Source organism: Macrotis lagotis, chromosome 8, assembly GCF_037893015.1.
Source record: "Macrotis lagotis isolate mMagLag1 chromosome 8, bilby.v1.9.chrom.fasta, whole genome shotgun sequence".
NCBI lineage: Eukaryota > Metazoa > Chordata > Mammalia > Peramelemorphia > Peramelidae > Macrotis > Macrotis lagotis.
Genome location: NC_133665.1, coordinates 177,039,971 through 177,060,391, shown reverse-complemented (window position 1 = coordinate 177,060,391; position 20,421 = coordinate 177,039,971). Strand labels below are relative to the sequence as shown.

At 44.7% G+C, this 20,421-nt stretch overlaps 1 protein-coding gene across 8 annotated transcripts in view; it reads left to right on the top strand.

The window, feature by feature from the left end:
* Positions 1 to 17,381: 17,381 nt before the first annotated feature.
* SLMAP (sarcolemma associated protein) overlaps positions 17,382 to 20,421 on the top strand; it is a 141,318-nt gene continuing 138,278 nt past the window's right edge. For 3 of the 8 annotated variants that reach the window (XM_074198887.1, XM_074198885.1, XM_074198888.1), the window contains exon 1: positions 17,382 to 17,719. In XM_074198887.1, coding sequence (XP_074054988.1) covers positions 17,522 to 17,719 — 198 coding nt within the window. In that variant the 5' untranslated portion in view covers positions 17,382 to 17,521. The remainder of the gene's footprint in view (positions 17,720 to 20,421) is intronic. The other 5 variants (XM_074198891.1, XM_074198889.1, XM_074198892.1 and 2 more) reach the window with 3 other exon arrangements.

Below are 20,421 nucleotides of genomic sequence, written 5' to 3'. Positions count from 1 at the left end.
GAGTTGGCACAGTGGAGTTAAAAACATATATACAAATCTAGTCAGTTTTTAAATAGCAAACAAAAACAAAAAACATCTTCTCTTGCCATCCCCTCAAGCTATTGTCTTTTATTTCCCTTACCTTTCCTGGTTAACTCCAGAAATATTAGTAGAATAACTGATGACAAGAGCCACTAATTTTACCTTCCCCCATCTATCAAGCCCCCCATTTACTTTTTAAGGACTTTCTTGGGGCTTGTTGTAACCTCAAGATAATTGGCATTAGGTCACCAGAGGGCTCAACAGGAGTTAGAAAAGAGGACCGGAAAGGGTATATAAGTGGGGTGTGATGTCGCCTCTCTAGAAATCCTGGTTTGGTTTGCCATCTTCTTGGGGAGGGAGTGAATGCAAGTTGTAAAGGTACAACCATAAGTCTGGACACTGATATGGATTTCTAGGTGAAAGTGGGAGTCATTGGTGTGGCTGATAGTGTTTCTGAGAGTAAAGGGGGCACCTAGCAGTAGGGAAATGTTGTCAGGTGCCTTCAGTGAAGATAAATACATCATCAAGGTCATCTATCCCACTTAAAATGAATTAACTTGAAAAGGGTATAAGCCAATACTGTTGTTTTGTTCTTTGTTCTTGAAGAAGCCAAGACTAACCTGGACAGTCTACCAGCACCATATCAGGAAACTGAATTGCTTCCATTTGAATTGGCTTAAGAAGGAAACTGAAGTATTATTGGTTATATAAGTGCAATCATGTAAAATCTGTTTCTATATTAGTCATGTTGTGAGAGAAGACATAGTTTGCAAAAGGGGAAAAAACCCACTCCAAAATAGTGAAAATAGTAGGCTTTGATCTGCATTCAGACTCTCTGGATGAGAATGGCATTTTTAATCATGAAGGTGGATCATTGCATTACTGAGAAAAGCTAAGTCTACACTATTGAAACCAGCCTAATTCTGATGCTCCCAGAGTAAACTAAGACTGGGGTACAAGCCAGAGTTATTACTGAAGCACTTCCAAGATACAAAATTGAGTCCATGTGATACCAGAGCTTTGGCAACTGACAAATGGATTACACCTACCCTGGCCACCTCCACACCTCAAAGCCCACTCACTCCTCAATTTCTTACAATTTGGCTTCTGAGCTCAACACTCAACTGAAACTACTCTATGTGAGATGAGGATCAATTAATGTTCAATCTGAAGACCTTTTCTCAGTCTTCATCCTCCTCCAGTCTATCTTCTGACACTGCCAACTCTCTCCTCTTCCTGATTGTATTCTTCTCCTCGGGTAGTCATGGCATTTTATTTCTCTGGTTCCTCATACGCCTATCTGACTGCTCAGATAGGTATGGGATCCTTCATTTTCTGGTTCTTCTCCTATCTCTTGGATTGTTCATTGAGCTCTTTTACAGTTCCAACTGCCCTTGGAGAATATCTTGTTGACATCTCAAACTCAACATAGCCAAAATGGAGTTCCTTATATTTTCCCCCAAAACTCTTCTCTTTCCAACTTTGCCCATACCATTCTTACAGCTCAGGTTAACTTACTTGTCTCCTTATTAGCACTCTACCCAGATTTCCAATAGGTTGCCAAGTCTTTTCTACTTTCACATCTATTGTATTCATCCCTTTCTCTCTATCACAGAGCTACCACCCTGCTAAAGGCTCTGAAGTCTCACATATAGACTATGGAAACAACTTTCTGTTTGTTTCCCTAACTCAAGTCCCTCCTTGCTCCAATCCATCTTCCACTTAAGCTACCAAAGTGATTTTTCAGAAGGAATATTTATCCATGTTATTCATTCCCTCTCCCCTTGCCCTCACTCAATAAACTCTAATTGCTCCCTATTAGCACCAAGATCAAAGACAAATTCTTCCTTTGGGTCTCAGGACCTCTTTTTAACTTTGCCTCTACTTTCTTTTGGGTAGTCTAGAAAAATTAAAAGCAGCTAAAAGCCCCATGCCAGAAATAGTTGGCAAGGAGCTTCTCAGATCCAATAAGTTCCTAGCCCAAACTCCTAAAAATTACTTTTGTCTTCTCCTTACCCTAAGGACATACAAATGGATCCCAGATCAATCTTCCTGGGAGCAAAGTTAACTCCAAGTATTGCAGACAAGTACCACAATTTCCTTGCTTACAACAGTCTCACTGATATAGAGGGAATATGGAGACTTCACTCATGCCTCTGCAGTTACACCAGCTTCCTGGGCCTCTACAAGTCATGTTTTCCTTTTCTTTCCTTTCCCCATAAAAATCATTTTCTGGGTTTTTTCTTTCTAAAACAGCAACATGTCATTTATCTATCCCCTTCTATTCATATTTTTTTATTTACACTAACTCATTCTCTCATCATTTTTCTCCTCAAATGCTATGCTGGCCTCCTCACTGGGCTCCCTCTAGATTCTTCCTTTTCAGATCCATCTTCTTGAGTCAGAGTTTTGATTACTCAGTATCTGGATAACAAACTTCATTGGCTCTCTATTGCCTTAGGGTTGAAAAGAAAACTTCTCAGTGGAACATTTAAGACCCTTTCCCATCTGGCTCCTTCCTACATATCAGACTTACTTTCAACTACTACCTTTCATGGATGTGACAATCCTGCCAAACTCAACCACTGGCTATTCCCTGAATTCAACCATCTATCTACAACTTGCAGGTACATGTACCTGAAATGTTTATAGAATCTTCAAGATTCAGTTCAGTTCAGTTCAGCTTCAAGGTTCCTGGAGTTTTCCTTTATCCATGCCTGTTAGGTGACCTGGAGTCAGGAAGACCTGAATTCAAGTACAACCACAGATACTGATTTATACCCTGGCAAGTCACTTTACCTCTATTTGCCTGTCTTCCTTCAGCTGTAAAATAAGGATCACAGTGGTATCTGCCTCCTAGGGTTTAAGTGAGGATCTAACAAAATCATATTTGTAAAGCCCTTTGCATAGTGCCCACCATAGAGTAGGTACTTAAGAAATGTGTTTGTTGGGACAGCTAAGTGGTACAGTGGATAGAGTACTGGCTTTGAAGTCAGGAGGACCTGAGTTCAAATCGAGCCTCAGACACTTAATACATACTTAGTTGTGTGACCATGGGTAAGTCACCTAACCAACCCCATTGCCTTGCCAAAAAAAAAAAAGAAACGTATTTGTTTTCTTCTTTTCCTATAGAGTTACTAGTCTCCTTACAACATCATAAATTTTCGGTTTATCTGTGCCTACCTAAGCTGTAAGACTCTTCTCCATATGTCTGCCATAGGGGCTCTACCCAGTGTTCCTTTCTCTAGACATTGGAAAGATACCAGGGGAGCCCACTAGGTTAAGTATTGTTACCAATTCTTTATCATGTAACCGACTCATCTTTTTATTTCACTCATATATTCTATGGTATTATCATTTATTCCACTTCATAATTCCACATTTATGTTGTAGCCTATTCACACCTACCATAAACCTTTCCATTGCCTTCTGAGGGATATATATTTTCAGTTCTTCAGAAATTGTAGCATTCCAAGTCCCAGGAAGATCTGGCATTAAAATGACGAGTCTTTGTTTCAGAAGAAAGCTTGAGATAAGGAAAAGGATTTTACATTTTTCCAAAGGTGAACTAGTCCACTCTAAGTGTCCAACTCAAATCTTGTTGATTTGAATTTAAGTCCATTCTCCATTCAACTTTTAAAGTGATCTTTCAAAAATCTAGGTCTGATCACCTCTTACTGTGATTCCCTCTCATCTATTGGATAAAAATCCTTTCTTTGGTGTTCAAAGTCCTTCACAACCTACCCCCTCCTCCCTTTCCAGCCTTCCTACATCCTAAACCCCTCCTTTACTCATGACAACTCTGCTATCTAATTGATGCTAGTCTTCTTTCACCACACACTCCATCTCCCAAGGACTTTGGACTCTCTTTGCTCATCTGTTTCTCCTGGCTTCCTTCAAGTCCCAGATAAAATTTCATCTTTATTAGGAAACCTTTTCCAATCCCCATTAATTTTTATGCCCAACTTAGCCTATACAAATCTCGTTTATACATAGTGGTTTGTATGTTGTCTCCTCTATTATGTGAGGATGTGAGCTCCTTGAAAATAGAGAATCTTGTGTGTTTTTGTATATCCAGTGCTTGGCAAATAGTTGGTGTTCATCCTTGTTTTAAGAGGAGCAATGTCGGGGCTGCTAGGTGGCGTAGTGGATAAAGCACCAGCCTTGGAGTCAGGAGTACCTGGGTTCAAATCCGGTCTTAGACACTTAATAATTACCTAGCCATGTGGCCTTGGGCAAGCCACTTAACCCCCATTTGCCTTGCAAAAAAAAAAGAGGAGCAATGTCTTGACTTGAGTGTGAACTGGATTTAAGTGAGTCATGGTTGCAAAAAATGGACAGCATCACTCTCTCTCCTTGAGTCATCAAAGTCCAGTGGCAAGATAAATGTCAAGAAGGTGGACGATGGCCCAAGAATCAGTGGATGCCTTGGCATCATTGATATCTGACCAAGATCTAAGTGTGTCTAAGCACCTGCTTTAACTGCCTTCAGATTGTTCTCCTCTGCCCATTCCATCAGGGAAAGTTTTTACATCTTTGGGGTAGACATCTCCTTAACCCACTCACAGTTTTCTGTGGTTTAGCCCTTCTACCCAAGTGTGTTTACCATGCTAAAGCATTTTTTTAGGTTTCTGCAAGGCAATGGGGTTAAGTGACTTGCCCAAGGTCACACAGCCAGGCAATTATTGTCTGAGGACAGATTTGAACTCAGGTCCTCCTGACTCCAGGGCCGGTGCTCTATCTACTGTACCACCTAGCTATCCCATGCTAAAGCTTTTTGAGGATACAGATGAGAGAGGTGGATATCAAAGGTGGCTGAGCAGCCCCAAAAAGACTCAGCAAGCTCTCACATCACAGGCGCTAGTTCTCCCTGAACACACCATAGAACATCTAGTGGCACTTAAAGTTTATTGAATGGACTGGTTCGCAATAGCTGTCCAAGATATATGTGTATATATACATTCATACATATATATATATATATATATATATACACACACATACCCACACATACTAATGGACAAGCTTAATATCTGAATAACCGACATGGTTCATCCACTTGTTAAACAATGCTTTTAACTGGTCATAAATCTCATTTAGTTGTCTCTGTAGTGTTTTAATAATGGATGCAGTTTGCACAACGTCAGTCATAAATGGGAGCATCCGAAGGACTTCATCACTTACGTTCAACCCTTCTCGACTGGAGTTCTCTGTTGGATCTTTTCCATGAGGCAGCATGACTACTTTACAAAAGAAAGGCGGTCACCAATAAGCACCTTAGGATCTTCTATGATCTTCATCTTTCCAGACTCCTTGGTTATCACTTCCTCTCACAGACATCAAAGTGGCCTTCCCATTGTTACTCATATGTGATACTTCATCTACCACCTCTCTATGCCTTTGAATTGGTTTTCTCACTTCCCCTCAAATCTGTCTCATAGAATACATTCAAGATGCTGCTCCAGTACCACCTTTTCTGGGAAGCTTTTCTTGATCTGCTCAGGACCCTCCCTCCCAAACATGTGTATTACTGCCTGAGGCTTCCTCTCCAAAACACTCCTCAAGTTGGTAGGAGATAGCTCCTTGGCTCTCAGGGAAAATCCTGAGAGGTTGAGCCCCTATTAAATATGCTCCCTAATACTGATAAATCAGTTGAAATCAATCAGGCAGCAAGAATTAATTTGCTTTTAGAAAGGTGTATTTATTCTGTTGTTTTTTTTTTTTTGCAAGGCAATGGGGTTAAGTGCCTTGCCCAAGGCCACACAACTAGGTAATTATTAAGTGTCTGAGGTCAGTTTTGAACTCAGGTCCTCCTGACTCCAGGGCTAGTGCTCTATCCACTGCTCCACCTAGCTGTCCTGAAAGGTGTATTTATTAAGGTTGTATAATGAAAAGTTGGTACAATGTCAATTTGCCCAAAAGTCTGGAACAAACTCTTCCAAAGTCTCTATTTGAGTCCAAGGCAGAGTGAGTTCAGACTTGGGAAACATGCATGGCAAAGGCGTAACTCATAGCTCCTGGCTGGATAGAAATTCCTCTCTTTCTGACATTCTCACAAAGGTCCTCTTAACTATAGTTTTTTGTTAGACTTTGAGGGTCTGTACCTATGATGGTGCCTTTCCTCAATGTCTCTGGTTTCTTTGATGAATCTCTCAAGTTCTAACACTAGATACAGCTACTAGCCATGGCTACTCTGCAGATACTATTACTAATGTAATTGTAAAATTCTTCTACCTTTTCCATACCCGTCTTTGGTCAAAAGTAAAGGGACATAGATAGTCAATCCTCCCTGCCACTTGCTGTCCTCTGGTTATAAGAATCTGTCTCCTTAAAGAAATTTGACCATCTTTCCTGTTCAAATCTTTTCTCTGATGCTGTTGTTTTTATTCAGTAATATTTTTCAGTTGTAACTGATTCTCTGTGATTCCATTTGGGGTTTTCTTGGCAGAGTTACTGGAATGGTTTGCCAAATCCTTCTCCAGCTCATTTTACAGATGAGGCAAATATGGTTAAATGACTTGCCCAGGGTCACACAGCTAGTAAGCATCTGAGGTCATTACAATTGTGAGTTCAAGTGTGGTGGTCCACTGTCCTTGATGTTGAAAAGAGTTTGCAAACATTTTTCTTCTCTCATCCATTTCTTGGCTTCCTTCCATCTTAATCTTTAAATGCCCGCAGGATGACTTTGAACAGGCTTTACTACTTATTGTTTCTATTTTATGAAACAACAATGATAACCAACTTCTACCCTCCTCTATTTGATTTTACAAATGAGGCTGTCTTTGCTTGGCAAACAAATCAAGTATTTGCTGGGTCTACTCATTATGGCAATTGGTTTTTTTGCTTAAACACAGAGATTATTATATTCTGTGCCTATTCCTCTTCTTTCCATATCTCCCTCTTTTTTTGACATCGGAATGGATTCATCATATCTTTTTCTCATTTTAATTCTTTTAAGTTTGTAGCAATTTTGATCTTTGCTTTATAAGTCCGTGATCTGAAAGTATGCAGTCAGATGATTCAGGCATGACTCCTATGTCAGTAATGAATCATTTCCGGTGTGTTAAAACATAATCAATTTAGTTTTTTTTTATATGTCTTGATTTGGTACCTGCCTTTTCCAGTACCCTCTTGTACCTTCTCCTCCCTACCATGGTATTCCTGTTATATAGGTATAAGGTTTCTGTTCAATATGTATGCCTTTGACTTCCCTCATTCCTTACTTCTGATCCATTCTTGTTCTTGTTCAGTCCTGTTTGAATCTTGGTGAGTCTTGGTTTTCTTGGCAAAAGAACCACTGGGGTGCTTTGCCATTTCCTTCTCCAGTTCATTTCGTAGATGGGTAACTGAGGCAAGAAAACAGGGTTAAATGACTTGACCTGGGTCACATAGCTATTAAGTGTCTGAGACTAGATTTGATCTCAGGAAGATGAGGCTTCCTGACTCAAGACGCAGCACTCTAGGCCCTGTGCCTACTAGCTGCCCCATACTTACCAGAACATTTTTTTCACCATCCTCACCTATTCTTTCCATTACAATGAAGTCCCTGAGAATAAAAATTGATTGAACTTTGAAGGTCTTGAATTCTTTCAAAAATTTTTCTCCTTTTTCCTTCTTTGTCACAGAACAAGTGAACAAACTGAAATTATTTTCATGGTGGTCTTTCTTCAGATACTGCTCAGAAATGCCTTGCTTCAAGGGGACCCAGTGACCCATGGAATGATGTCCTTTTTTTATTTGTCTCTGGATGTAAGATAAAGTTAATTCTGCCCATTGCTTTCTTTGCCTCTCTAAAGAGAACCTAGGAGTCATTCTTCCATCAGCCTGACACTTCTCTCTGACCTCTGGTTTGGTTTCAGTGAGCAGATAAAGATGGAGAGGAGACAATTCAGTTCCTTCAGTTACATGACTACGGGTGGCATTGAACAAGAACACCAGAGGGAGGAGAATTGTAAAACTCAAATAATATCTTTAATAAAAATAAATAAATAAATAAACAAAAAGAGCACCAGAGCACCAGCAGTTAAGATGATATGTATTTAAACACGATCTAAAATCTTTCATTCCTAGCTCCCTCTGACTTCTATTCTCTGTTATTGCAGAAGAATGGGAGTCCCAAGGCTGGTGGTTTTGTCTTTGTTTCCTATATTTTCCAAGACAGAAAAAAACATTTCATCATCAAATAGCCATCCTATTCATAATGTTCTCCTCCCTACTTATCTAGGCTGATCAATCAATCAATTAATCAATAATTTAATCAATTGATCACAAAGCATTCATTAAATATCACACAGTGCTCCTGGGACTGAACTTGAAGCTTTCCCAGCACGGCAGAACCTGTCAGAACTTGTGACTTGTTGGCATGCCTTTGAACATTGCCACCTGGGTCACTGCCAAGCCATGATGAGGGAGGCATCTGAATAGGTCTTAGTGGAGGAGTCTCCCACCCTCCACACCAAGGCACACGTGTCCTCCCATTGCTCAATTGGCTGTTATAATCCTTTGTTCTCCACTTGGATCCCCCTAGTAAAATGTAAACTTCTTCAAGAGATAAGCAATAGAATGCCAACTCCTTGAGGGAGAGATGGGTTAATTTTCATCTCTACTTTCACAGTGGCTGGTTAAAGAAATAAGAATGACAGGTAACATTTAAACAGTGCTTACTACCGATGGCTATCAGGATGGTAGAAGGGAAGGGCTTCCTTGGGAAATGAAGCTGCTGTCAAAACAGGAGATCCCAATACAAGTTAAAGGATGCCAGGAAAACATCCTTGCCCACCTTGTAGAATGGTGCCCTTGAGGTCTATGCCCTCTGTGACTTGACTGAAAACAAGGGGAGATGCCTTGGGCTTTCCATGGGAATGTTTTCCCAACCACAGTTGATCTCTCCCTGATTGTACCTTTGGAGTTAGCTGTCCTTGAACCTTCGGTGAGGACTTTCCCATCAGTCATAGGCTCTGTCAATCTTGAGCAGGCCCTGGCTGGAGAGGTTGGGGAGGATATCTAAGACAAATAGGGAAAGTCTTCCCCATGTCAGTGTCTGATAATTTTATTTCTCTCTAGGCTTTTTGGCCCAAACTTTTGATGCCTGTGGTACAGGATAGAGTCTATAACTGGAGTCAGGGAGTATCTAGCTCAGATCCTAACTAGGACTTTAGCTAGAGGTGTGACCCTGGGCAAGGCATTGAATGAACTGCTGCTTCTCACCTAATGCTTCTGGACTTTTCACAAGAGTTCTAAAGGGCAGCCAGGAGTCCTGGTACCACAATGGCAGACAGTGTGCATTTTCCATCTAAGGGGTTGGGGTGGGCTCTGTTTAGATCAGAAGAGAGGAGGATTATCAATTGTGTGCTGGTCAACATTTAACAACCAGGTTAGGGTAGAGTGTAGAATGAAAGCAAATTTTTAGGTTTAATCTGTGTTATACATACATCCTCTATTACTTTATTTATTTTTATTTTTTTGGTTTTTGCAAGGCAGTGGGGTCAAGTGGCTTGCCCAAGGCCACACAGCTAGGTAATTATTAAGTGTCTGAGGTCGGATTTGAATTCAGGTACTCCTGACTCCAGGGCTGGTACTCTATCCATTGCATCACCTAGCTGCCTTCTCCATTACTTTAATAAATCTAAGCAATCAAATCTGGATTTGCAGTTAGCTGGTTTCTTCAGCTGATAGTGTCTTTCTACAGTTCATCTTCAAAGATCCAAGTGAAAAGTCCTTTGATCTTTGGGGTCCCCAGAAATTTCCAGGAGAGCTCTGGGTACATGCAACCTGGCATGGCTTCTATGGTCTCTTTCAGTCTCACCATGCTATTACTTGCCCAGGGTCACACAGATAGTAAGTGAGCATTTGGGGAAGCATTTTGACAAGTGTGTCCTTAATGGCCCCACCAAACTTGATCCAACCAAACCAAGTTTGGTTGGAGATGACTGAGAGTATTCTAGCAAAATTCTTGACTATAGACTAAACCCAATTAAAATGTAATAGGGAAATGTTTGACATAATAAATAAAAAATACAATGCAACATAGACAATGTTGTGGTTTTTCAAAGTCAGTATGCAGGGATGCATTTCTATTTGAGTTTGGCACCATTGTGCCATTGCTATAGAGATCTCTTTCTCTTCACATATGTGTGTATATATATATATATTTATAGGTTATTAATTTATAGGTTATTAATTGGCATTTCTAGGTTATTAATGATTTTAATTTAAATTTTTTGGATTGCTATCTTTTGTATTTATATCATTTTTATTTCCCAAAGAGAAATCTATTTTTCCCCCTAGTCAGTTAGGAAGGAAGGAAACAAACAGTTATTAATCACCCACCATGTGATAGGCACTTTTGCTAAGTATTTTACAGATATCATCTCATTTGAAGCCTCACAACAACCCTGGGAGGGAGGTGCTATTATTATCTACATTTTAGAGTTAAAGAACCTGAGGCAAACACGATTAAGTGATTTGCCCAGGGTTATGGAGCTAATAAGTGTCTGAGACTGGATTTGATCTCATTAATATGAGTCTTCTGAGTCCAAACCCAGCATTTTACACACTGTACCACCCAGTTGCCATTACAAACATATTTATTGATTGATTGACTGAAGTAAGAAATTACCCTTTTTTGGGAGGATGCCACTTTATAATGTTTCCTCTATTGAATTAGCTATTTACATTTTAGAGCTCTTAATGATTGATTTACAAAACAACTAGATTCAGAACTATTTTAAAAATATAATAAACTATTACATTATTATGTATTATAGTCCATATAATAACTAAGGCGAGAGAACTTTAAGGAAGATGGAAAACTAATGAGAGAAACAAAATTCTTAGCCAAAAAAGGGCATTTTCCTAGGAATGAATTTTGCATAATAGGCTCCTGTGCTAAGGATAACAACAGATATCTGGTTTGGGGGGACCAGATAAAGCATGGTGAATTATGTATCATTTTATGAAGAACCCAGGTTTGGAGTGGGTAAATATACTTTAGGCTCATTCTTGAGATTATCAGTCACTGAGAGTGCTTATTACCACAAAGGGTTGTATCCTTGGGCCATAATCCTTATGCTGGGTCAGGATTCAGGCAGGGGTCAGGGTTCCAAGACTGGGGCAGAAGCCAAGGTGTGGTCAGCACATAATATAATATTCTAAAATTGACACTGTGCATGAAGAGCTTCCAAGACAGAAGCCAGTTTTCTAAGTGGCTACTGCTGGACCGCCCAGCTTCCACTATCTTTAGAGCCTTGGGCAGATGCCTATTGGGTAATGTGGTGACTGCTTATCTAACCTCACCTCTCAGAAGCCAAGGAGATCAAAAGCCTCCATGAAACCTATTTTAATCAATTCAGCAACTCAGCAACAAGCTCATATTGATAGGTGTGGTGCTTACATAAATAGCAAATAGGCATTTATCAGAAAATTAAATGAATGAATTTTACTTCAAAGGATTTTATTAAAAATGAAATGCAAAGTAGAACTGTATTTATTAGAGATTTTATGAGTATATTATTTATTTTTACTATTATTAAAATGTTAAGGATGAGGACATAGAAATAACCAGTTACTATAGTCATGATCCTTATCAAGAAAGATCAGCCACTGTTGTGAACAGCTCATTAATGATAGAACTTCATCCTCCTTCCAGATCCCATCTACCTTGCTGATCTACCTTATCATCAGCCTGTGTATCTCTGACTGTAAGATGGAACCATGAATTCCAAACCCTTTCTTCAGGGAGGGTGCTCAGCCTAGAACATCTCTTTCTTACCTGTTTTCACCACTCTGGGACTTTAGCTCCCTAGGATATTTTCCAGGCACCTCCCACCACACCCCTTTCAGTTTCCATTTAAATGTTGTCTTCCCTCAATAGATTATAAAATCTCTGAGGGCAGGGACTTAATAAATATTGATTGATTGATAGATGACTGATTAGATGGATAGAATAAACATTTATTAAGGCCTACTGGTGTTCTACATTGTGTTAAGCATTTACAAATATTATTTCATTTGTTTTTAATTAAAAACAACTCAACAGATTCCAGGATGTAGCTATCACTCCTTATCTCAGGTCATGCTGCCTCCACCCAGGGCCTCTTTAGATGCCTCATCCCATCCCTAAGTGACCTTGGTTTATTGGATCCATCCAGTGGAGTCCAAGCTGTGGCTGGAGCTCCCTGGCTGCAAAGGCCTGGAGGATGTGTCCAGTCATGGACTGTTTATCTGTGGATATTCACAGTCCATCCTCTCAAGCCAAAGAGGGGCTGACATTGGTGAAGATGGGAGAGGGTAGTTGACAGGCAGGTAGAGACACAAGAACGGTTCTAGGAAAACCCAGGGAGGAGAATAGTATCAAATACTGCATTTAAGAGGATGAAGAGGATGGCCAATAGCAAAGGATAATTTGTGGGGGTGGCTAGGTGGCACAGTGGATAGAGCACAGGCCCTGGAGTCAGGAGTACCTGAGTTCAAATCCGACCTCAGACACTTAATAATTACCTAGCTTTGTGGCCTTGGGCAAGCCACTTCACCCCATTGCCTTGGAAAAAAAAAAGGAAAAAAAAAAGGATAATTTGTGGTTCTGAGGTAAAGTATCAAAGTCGCAGGGAAATGGCACTGCAGAGAATAGAGCACTGGGCCTGGAATTAGGAAGAACTGGGTTCAAGTCTGTCCTCAGATACTTGACTAGCTATGTCACCTTGGGCAAGCCACTTTGCCTCAGTTTCCTTATCTGTAAAATGAGCAGGTTGATCTAGATGGTCCTTGAAGACTTTTTCACTCTAAATCTGTGACTCTATAATCACCCTTCTGAATGAATCAGGAAAACAACTGCCACTCAGTTTTCAGGTTTCTAAAGAACAAAATGGTGGCTTCAGAAAAGATTTTCACTTTTAGCTACCTGTATGTAAGTAAAAAAATTGAGGGAAATCACAAAAATGTGGAATAATATATGATATCTGATACATATATAATGCTATACATGTTAAAATACTATAAATACATATAGTCTATTTATGTCTATATTTCTGTATAATAGATATATAAATACTATAAACAGTATTTATATATATATTTATATGTATACATGCACATATCTTCTCTTCTCTGATTGGGTTTCCTGAAACATTGCATCATGCTATAGTGGAAAGACACAGGTTTGGCTGAGGACCTGAATTTTAGGTTCACCTTTGCTCCAGAATTTTTTTTTGCCATTACCTAGGACAAGTCCAATTTGGATCTTCCTCTTTGTCAAATGGGGACTTATTGAATTTGGAGATCTCTAAGTTCTTTCCTGATTCTCATAATCTATGATTCTCAGAAAGGTGCTTTGTGAGTTCTCCAACTATTCCTGGGGCTCTTTTTTATTACCTGAAAAACCAGAGGGCCAAAAGTAGGTGAGTAGAAGCTATGGAATGTCTCGTTACTCCACCCAGGACACCTGGACAACGACAGGGTATTTCCACACATGGCAAACATCCCGACAGAAACAACCTCCTAACAGGGAAAAGAGGACAAAGCTTGGGTCTTAATAGACAATGGAGATATTCTTTCTCAAAAGCATGGGATGCTTTCATTTTGGACTTCTACCTAATCCTGAGCTAATCCCCCCTTTTTTGGCTTAATGATATTTGATACCAGCACTGTAATTACGCAATTTTTTTACATCCTATGCCTATGTTGAGGGTGAGAGTCCTGTGTTCGATCATTAACCAGATTTAACGAAGTATTCTTTGTTATGCCTTGGAATTCCTCATACTTATTTACTGGTCTTTCACACTGGTAGCTTTTCTTTTTTTATATAAGAATGCTACAAGTTACTGTTTGTTCTTCCAAGACTAAACATTAACCACGATTTGGGTTGGGAAATGGTTAACAACCTTGCATGAAAAAGAAGGCTACTTTATTTACCATTTGGATTTTTGTGAATGTATGGAAAGAATATACAGTTAATTGGCAAAGGAATATCTAGAGACCTCACTGGAACATGTATCTGTTTTTACAGTTTACAAAGCATTCTTTTCACAACCCTTGTGAGACAGATATTGTATTCCTATCTCCATTTTCCAAAGAAGGAAACTGAGTCTCAGAGAAGTGGATTTCCTTGGGTAGGATTACACGAACTAAGACATGCCAGGCCCTGCAACTGAGATGCAAAGAAAGGCAAAAAACAGTCCTTATGGGATCTCGAAATGGCAACCAGGCCTTCCAAATCCTAGGCCAAAACTCCAACTTGATCACTTTGCCTAAGACAGTAGGCCCGGGATTCTGTTCCTGGGATATTTATTCTGGTTTTGTTTGATTTTGCTATGGAGAAAGACCTCCAATAGAACATTGTATTTTAGAACAAGTATTTTCTGGTGGATACATATAAAGGTAGAATCCCTTAAATGGTCTCCTTGGATTGTGCTGGCAGGCCAACCTTTTGGGATGTCAGTCCTTTTATAGGGGAGGAAGATTGAAATTAGGCTGTAAACCTAGGGAGGGATTTTTTTTTCTAGGTTTTTGCAAGGCAAATGGGGTTAAGAGGCTTGCCCAAGGCCACACAGCTAGGTAATTCTTAAGTGTCCCAAGTCGGGTTTGAACTCAGGTACTCCTAACTCCAGGGCCGGTGCTTTACCCACTGTGCCACCTAGCTGCCCCTGATGGATTTTTTAAATAGAAAGCAACTTCCAAACAACTTGATTCTCTTTGCAATGATTCTATTTATTAAAGAACCATAAAAAAAAAAACAAAAAACCCAAAGCAAAACAAAGTTATTTCAGTCAGGTCTGACTCTTTGGGCCATCATTGAGCATTTTCTTGGCCAAGATCCTGGAATGGTTTGTCATGTCCTTCTACAGCTCATTTTATAGATGAGGAAAGTGAGGCAAATGGGGAAAGTGACTTGACCAGGGTCATACAGTTAGTGTCTGAGGCTGCATTTGCATTCAGGTTTTCCTTTCTCCCAAGACCTATCCATTGAGTCACCCTGCTCCCCCTTATTTAAATGTATAATCATGTGGTGCTGGCAATGGACCTGTGTTTGTGACTGGTTCCATTCTGGTTCCATTTTCCAGCCTATTGTAGTAGTTTCTGAACCCAATCATACATGAAGACTTCCTTCTATTTTATTAGACAGGAAAGTCCTCTCTAGCAAGAAGGAAGATAAGAGAGTGAAGAGCACAAAAAGGAAGGTCCTGGAATGCTGGTGAAAAGACCCCAGGGGGCCTGGATTCAAATCCCTTCTGTGACTCTTCTTTATGACTTTGGCTAAGACCTTTCCTCTCTGGGGTCTCAATTTCCTCACCAGTAAAATGAAGGTAGCCAAGTGCTTGTGGCCAATCATCAGAAAGCCTGCTCCAGGTAGGAAGACTCATTTTCCCAAGTTCAAATCTGGCTTCAGACACTTACTAGCTAGCTGTGTGACCCTAGGCAAGTCACTGAACCTTGCTTACCTCACTTCGTCATCTGTAAAATGAGAAAGGAAATGGCAAACTATTCCAGTTTATCTGCCAAGAAAACTTCCTATGCTCTCACAAAGCGCTGGATAGCACTGAAGAGCAACTTCCGCTTCCAAGTTCAAAGCCTTTACCCTGAGATCACAGAAACAAAACTAGCGTTGAAGGAGAAAACTTGCCTTTTCCCTGCCTATTCAGCGGATCTGGGTCCTCGCTTCTCTCCCAAACTTTTTTCATGTCACTTAAAGATGAATTTCCTTAAGAATTTTGAACTTCTCTTTGATTTCACCTGGGAGTCAATCTGTTTGGACTTCAAGACCTAATTTTTCTTATGATTACAGATGGATAATAAACTTTGACAAGTTTCTTATTAAGAGCATATTTTATTTATAGTTTAATAGTAAAATGTGATTTTTGTTTGTCGAATGGCCGCGAGGAAGGTGCTGGGGAAGAAGCAGCAGGAGACTGGCCCTCCTAATCTCCGAGTCCCCAAGGTCAAGTTCACCTCGGACAGCTGTGCGACCTTGGGCAAGTCACTGGTGGCCCCAGGTGACGGGGGGAGGGGAGGGGAGGCTGGGGACCCCGAGCTTGGCACGGCTGTCGGACCGGCTGTGAGCTGTGCCAGTCGGAGGGCGGCTGGGGCTTGCCCTTGGCTCACTGCCTCCCCAGGGGCCATCGGGGTTCGGGGGTCAGCCCAGAGCTGGGGGGGCCCCCACCTTCCTCCTGGCCGTGCTTGGGATTCGAACTCGCGGCCTCGGGCGGAGGCGGGGGAGGGGCCGGGGCCCGGGCGGCCGGCGCCCGGGGCTGCCCCTCCCCCGCTCGTCCCGAGCTTCCTCCGCGAGACTTCCTCGAGTCTCGCGACAGCCGGCTGCCCGCAGCCAAGATGGCCGCCGCCGCGCCGTGCCCTTGGGCGGGCGGCTCCCCCGGCCGGGGCGGCTTCCCCGGGAGCCCCCGTCCCCCAACGCCAGCCCGCCCGTCTCCCGGCGGCCGAGGCCGCGGCCCCCGCTGCCCTTCAGCAAGATGGCGGCCCGCGCCTCCCGGCGCCCGCCGCGCCCCGCCCCGGCCTCCGTTTGCCCACACCCAATAGGGCCCCCGCGGCGTCGGTCACGTGGGCCCGGGAGTACGGCGCGGCGGAGGGGCCGCGCGGGCCAGTGCAGGGTGCGCGCTCCCGCGGCCGGCCGTCCGTCCGTCCCGCTGGTAGGTCTCCGTCAGAGTCACTATGGCGGCCGGGGCCGGGGCCGGGGCGGGGGTCGGGGCCGGGGCCGGGGCGGGGGGCGCCTGACGGGGGGCCGGGGGGGGGGGCGGGCGGCGCCTGACGGCGGCCGCTCGCGGTTCTTGTCGCCCGCAGGTCGGAAAGTTTGGCGGCGGCGCCGCGTGAGCCGGGGCGGGCGGCCGGAGAGGGCCCCGAGAGCGGCCGGAGCAGCGACGAGCGGGCGGGGGGCGCCGGCCGCCCCGCCCAGCCCCCCCCAGCCCGGCCGCGGCCCCCCACGCGCCGCCGCGCACCCGCGGGAGCCCGGCCCGGGCCGCCCCCGACGCGCCATGCGCGGCCCCCGCTAGCGCCCAGAGCCCCGCTCCGGGCAGAGGGCACAGCGGCCCCGCTCCGGGCACAGCGGCCCCGCGCCGGGCACAGCGGCCCCGCGCCGGGCACAGCGGCCCCGCGCCGGGCACAGCCGCCCCGCGCCGGGCACAGCCGCCCCGCGCCGGGCACAGCCGCCCCGCGCCGGGCACAGCCCCGCGCCGGGCACAGCCCCGCGCCCGGCGGCCCCCGCCAGCGGCCGCGGGTGCAGGCGGGGCGCCGCCGATGGGCGCCGAGCCCCAGGGGGCCGGACACAGGCGCGCCCCCCGCCGCGGCCATGCCCGGCCCGCTGCCGCGCTGCTGACCGCCGCCGCGCCGCTGCCCGCCGCCGCGCCGCCCCCCGCCGCTGGCCCGATGCCGGCCGCGCTCTGAGCCGCGCCGGCTTGGGGGCTGGGAAGGGACCCGCGTGGCGCCCGGCGGCCTGGCCCAGCAGCAGCTCCCCTCCGCACCCGGGCCCGGCCGCAGCCGCCTCCCCGCGCTGGCCTCCATGCCTTCGGCCCTGGCCATCTTCACCTGCCGCCCCAACTCGCACCCGTTCCAGGAGCGCCATGTCTACCTGGACGAGCCCATCAAGATCGGGCGCTCCGTGGCGCGCTGCCGGCCCGCGCAGAACAACGCCACCTTCGACTGCAAGGTGCTGTCCAGGAACCACGCGCTGGTCTGGTTCGACCACAAGACGGGCAAGGTAAGGGGGCCCGGGAGTCCAGGGGCGGGCGCCGGCCCACAGTGGGCACCGGGGAGCCCTGGCCCGAATCACGGGCTCGGGCCGGGGCCGGGCCGGGGCAAGCTTGGCACGCCCTGCCGCGGGGCTCCGTGGGCCGCGGATAGGCCTGCGAGTGACCTGACCCGGCCTGGGCTAGCCTGGTCAGCGGGTCACAGCCGGTCTCCAAGTTTCTCCCAAGTCTCTCAGAGTTGACCCTGGTCCAACTGAAGCTTTTCCAAGAGGATTTACAAATCTAGGACTAGTGCATTAGGAGACTTTGCAGCAACTTGAAAGACAGACTGGAAGGAAAGGAAAGACAAGTTCTTTGGAATTCTCTGGAATTCTTGGATTCTGAAAGTGGGGTGTTGCAGAGGCAGAAGCAAAAATAGTCCTCAGGTGCATGACATGCCAATGAGATGGGTGAGAGCACAGAAACATTTTCTTGGAGCATGCCACCCAGCTGCCTTACCTATGGAATAGCTTTCTTTCTCTTATCTCCTCTCTGGGGGAGTTCAGTTGGTGTGCAAACCAGACTTCCCAGAACCTGGTAGTTTCAGGGAGCGTTGGGGGGAGACCCTCCTATCACACGCAGTCGGCTCTTTCCTTTTCCTTAGTGTCTGATGATTCAGATGACCCGATGGACTTTGTACACTCTGGAAGCTTCCTTGACTAGACATTACTTACAATTTTTTAGGAAAAATAGTCATTGGTAACATGAAGGAATCCTTTCTAGGGCTGTGTGTGCAGAGATAATATACCAGTGGCTTAGGTGGAGATGACTAAGACACTCACTGAAGTAGGCGGGTTTTGGCACAGGAATGGAGATGACAAATTAAAAATTTGTACAAAATGTGTTCTTGAAAGCTCTTCCACCGGTTACCTTTTTAAATGAAACAATTGGGTCATTCCTAATATTCTCCCTTTTCTTTCTACCTAAGAAAAAGGAGCTATTTGGTAATAGGATTGTAGTTGGCAGGATTAATCAAATCTATAGTACCAAGGCTGATCAGATTGAACTGCATGGAAAGAGTCTCTTTCAGCTGGTAGTCATTTGGCTTTGGGAGTTACATAGGGGAAAGAGATCAGCTAAATGATCACATTAGTTTGTTAGTTAGTGGTTGGTGTTCTTGTGAGAAATCTTTTCACCTTGATTTCTCCCTGTACCCTGACTCCTTAACCCATTCTATTTCATTTAGCAAATTTAATTTATGTATTTGTCCCTGAAAGTTCAGAGGACTCTGTGTCATCTCTTCGAAATAAATTCAAAGGAACTGTCCAGCTTCTTTGGTTATGCTGGACATTGCTTAGATAAAATGAGTTGGAAGGAAATCTCCAGGACCTAGAGATGTTCCGAACGAAACAGGTCAGAGATCTCACTTCCTGTGTTGGGCCCATCCTTCCTTCTTTGTGGATTGAGGCCTTTGTGGCCCGTTCCAGTTCTAGGGTTTATGAACTTGTTAGTGTTTAAATGATGATAACCATGAATCCATGTATATAGGACCTGACCAGTCTCTGGGAGGTAGGGTATGTTATTACCTCCTCCGTCCCTATTGTACAGAATAGGAAACTGAGGCAGAGTTCACATGACTTAGCTGGGTTCACACAGAATGACTTCCTGATCGCAGGTCTAGTGCTCTATCCACCTTGCCATCTCGTGTGATCCGGTGAAAGTAACTCTACCCACCCGAGCTGGGCCTTGGTGTTGATATTTGTCAAGTTATCTCCCCGGGCCCTTCTATGATATTAAGAGTTCAAATTGGTAGAAGCTTTTAAGGTTTGCAAAATTTTATCTTTTTAGCAATCTCAATCAGGAAAGCCTAGTGACTCCAAAAGAGCTAAGGGAGACTCCTCTCAGGGAGCTCACTGTCTAAGGGAAGAGCAACCAGCAAATGCCTCTGTACAGACAAGATTAAGTGGAGATAATTGGCAGTGACTGGTGAGAAAGCCCTAGCTGGCATTGATGGAGACCCAGAAAGGCTGCCTGGAGAAGGTGGATTTTGGCAAGAGTGAGGAGGTAGAGCACCCCAGGCCTGGAAGACAGCCAGCCAGAGAGAATGTCTGGATCCCAGCGATGGAGGCAGTTGGGGGCACTGGGTTGCATGGGACATGGACCTGGGGAGCAAGGTGGAAGCAGACTGGAAAGGTAGGAGGGGGCTGAAGGCCAACCAGCAGTTTGTATCTGATCCGAGGGGCAAATTGGCTGACTAGAGAGGGTGATGAGGCTGGCCCTTGAAGGGAGTTACCTTCACAGCTTGAGTGGAAGGAAGGTGAATGGGAGGTGGGGCAGATGAGCCTGGGACACCAACCAGAAGCTTATTGCAGTTGTCCAAATGAGGAAGGCCCAAAGCAGGGGAGAGAAGCTTGTCAGGCCAGATCACTAGCACCTGGCCCCTGTTGTCAGGGTGAGAGGAGAGAGCCCTGAGGATGACGTGCAGCTTGTGAGCTGGTTCCTGGCCAGGGTGAGGGTGTTCTCAGCAATCACAGAAAGAGGAGAGTTTGGATGGGATAGCTTACGGTGTCTCTGGATTGTCCTTTTGGAGCTGGCCAGTTGGCAAGATTCAAAGAGGGAGGTTGCTGTTTTCCCATTTTTCAGAGGAGGAAACAGGCCATGAAGTGATTTGCCCTCAGTGAAGGTGGAATTTGATTCCAGGTCCTCCGGACTCCATGTCTGTCTGCTGTTTCCT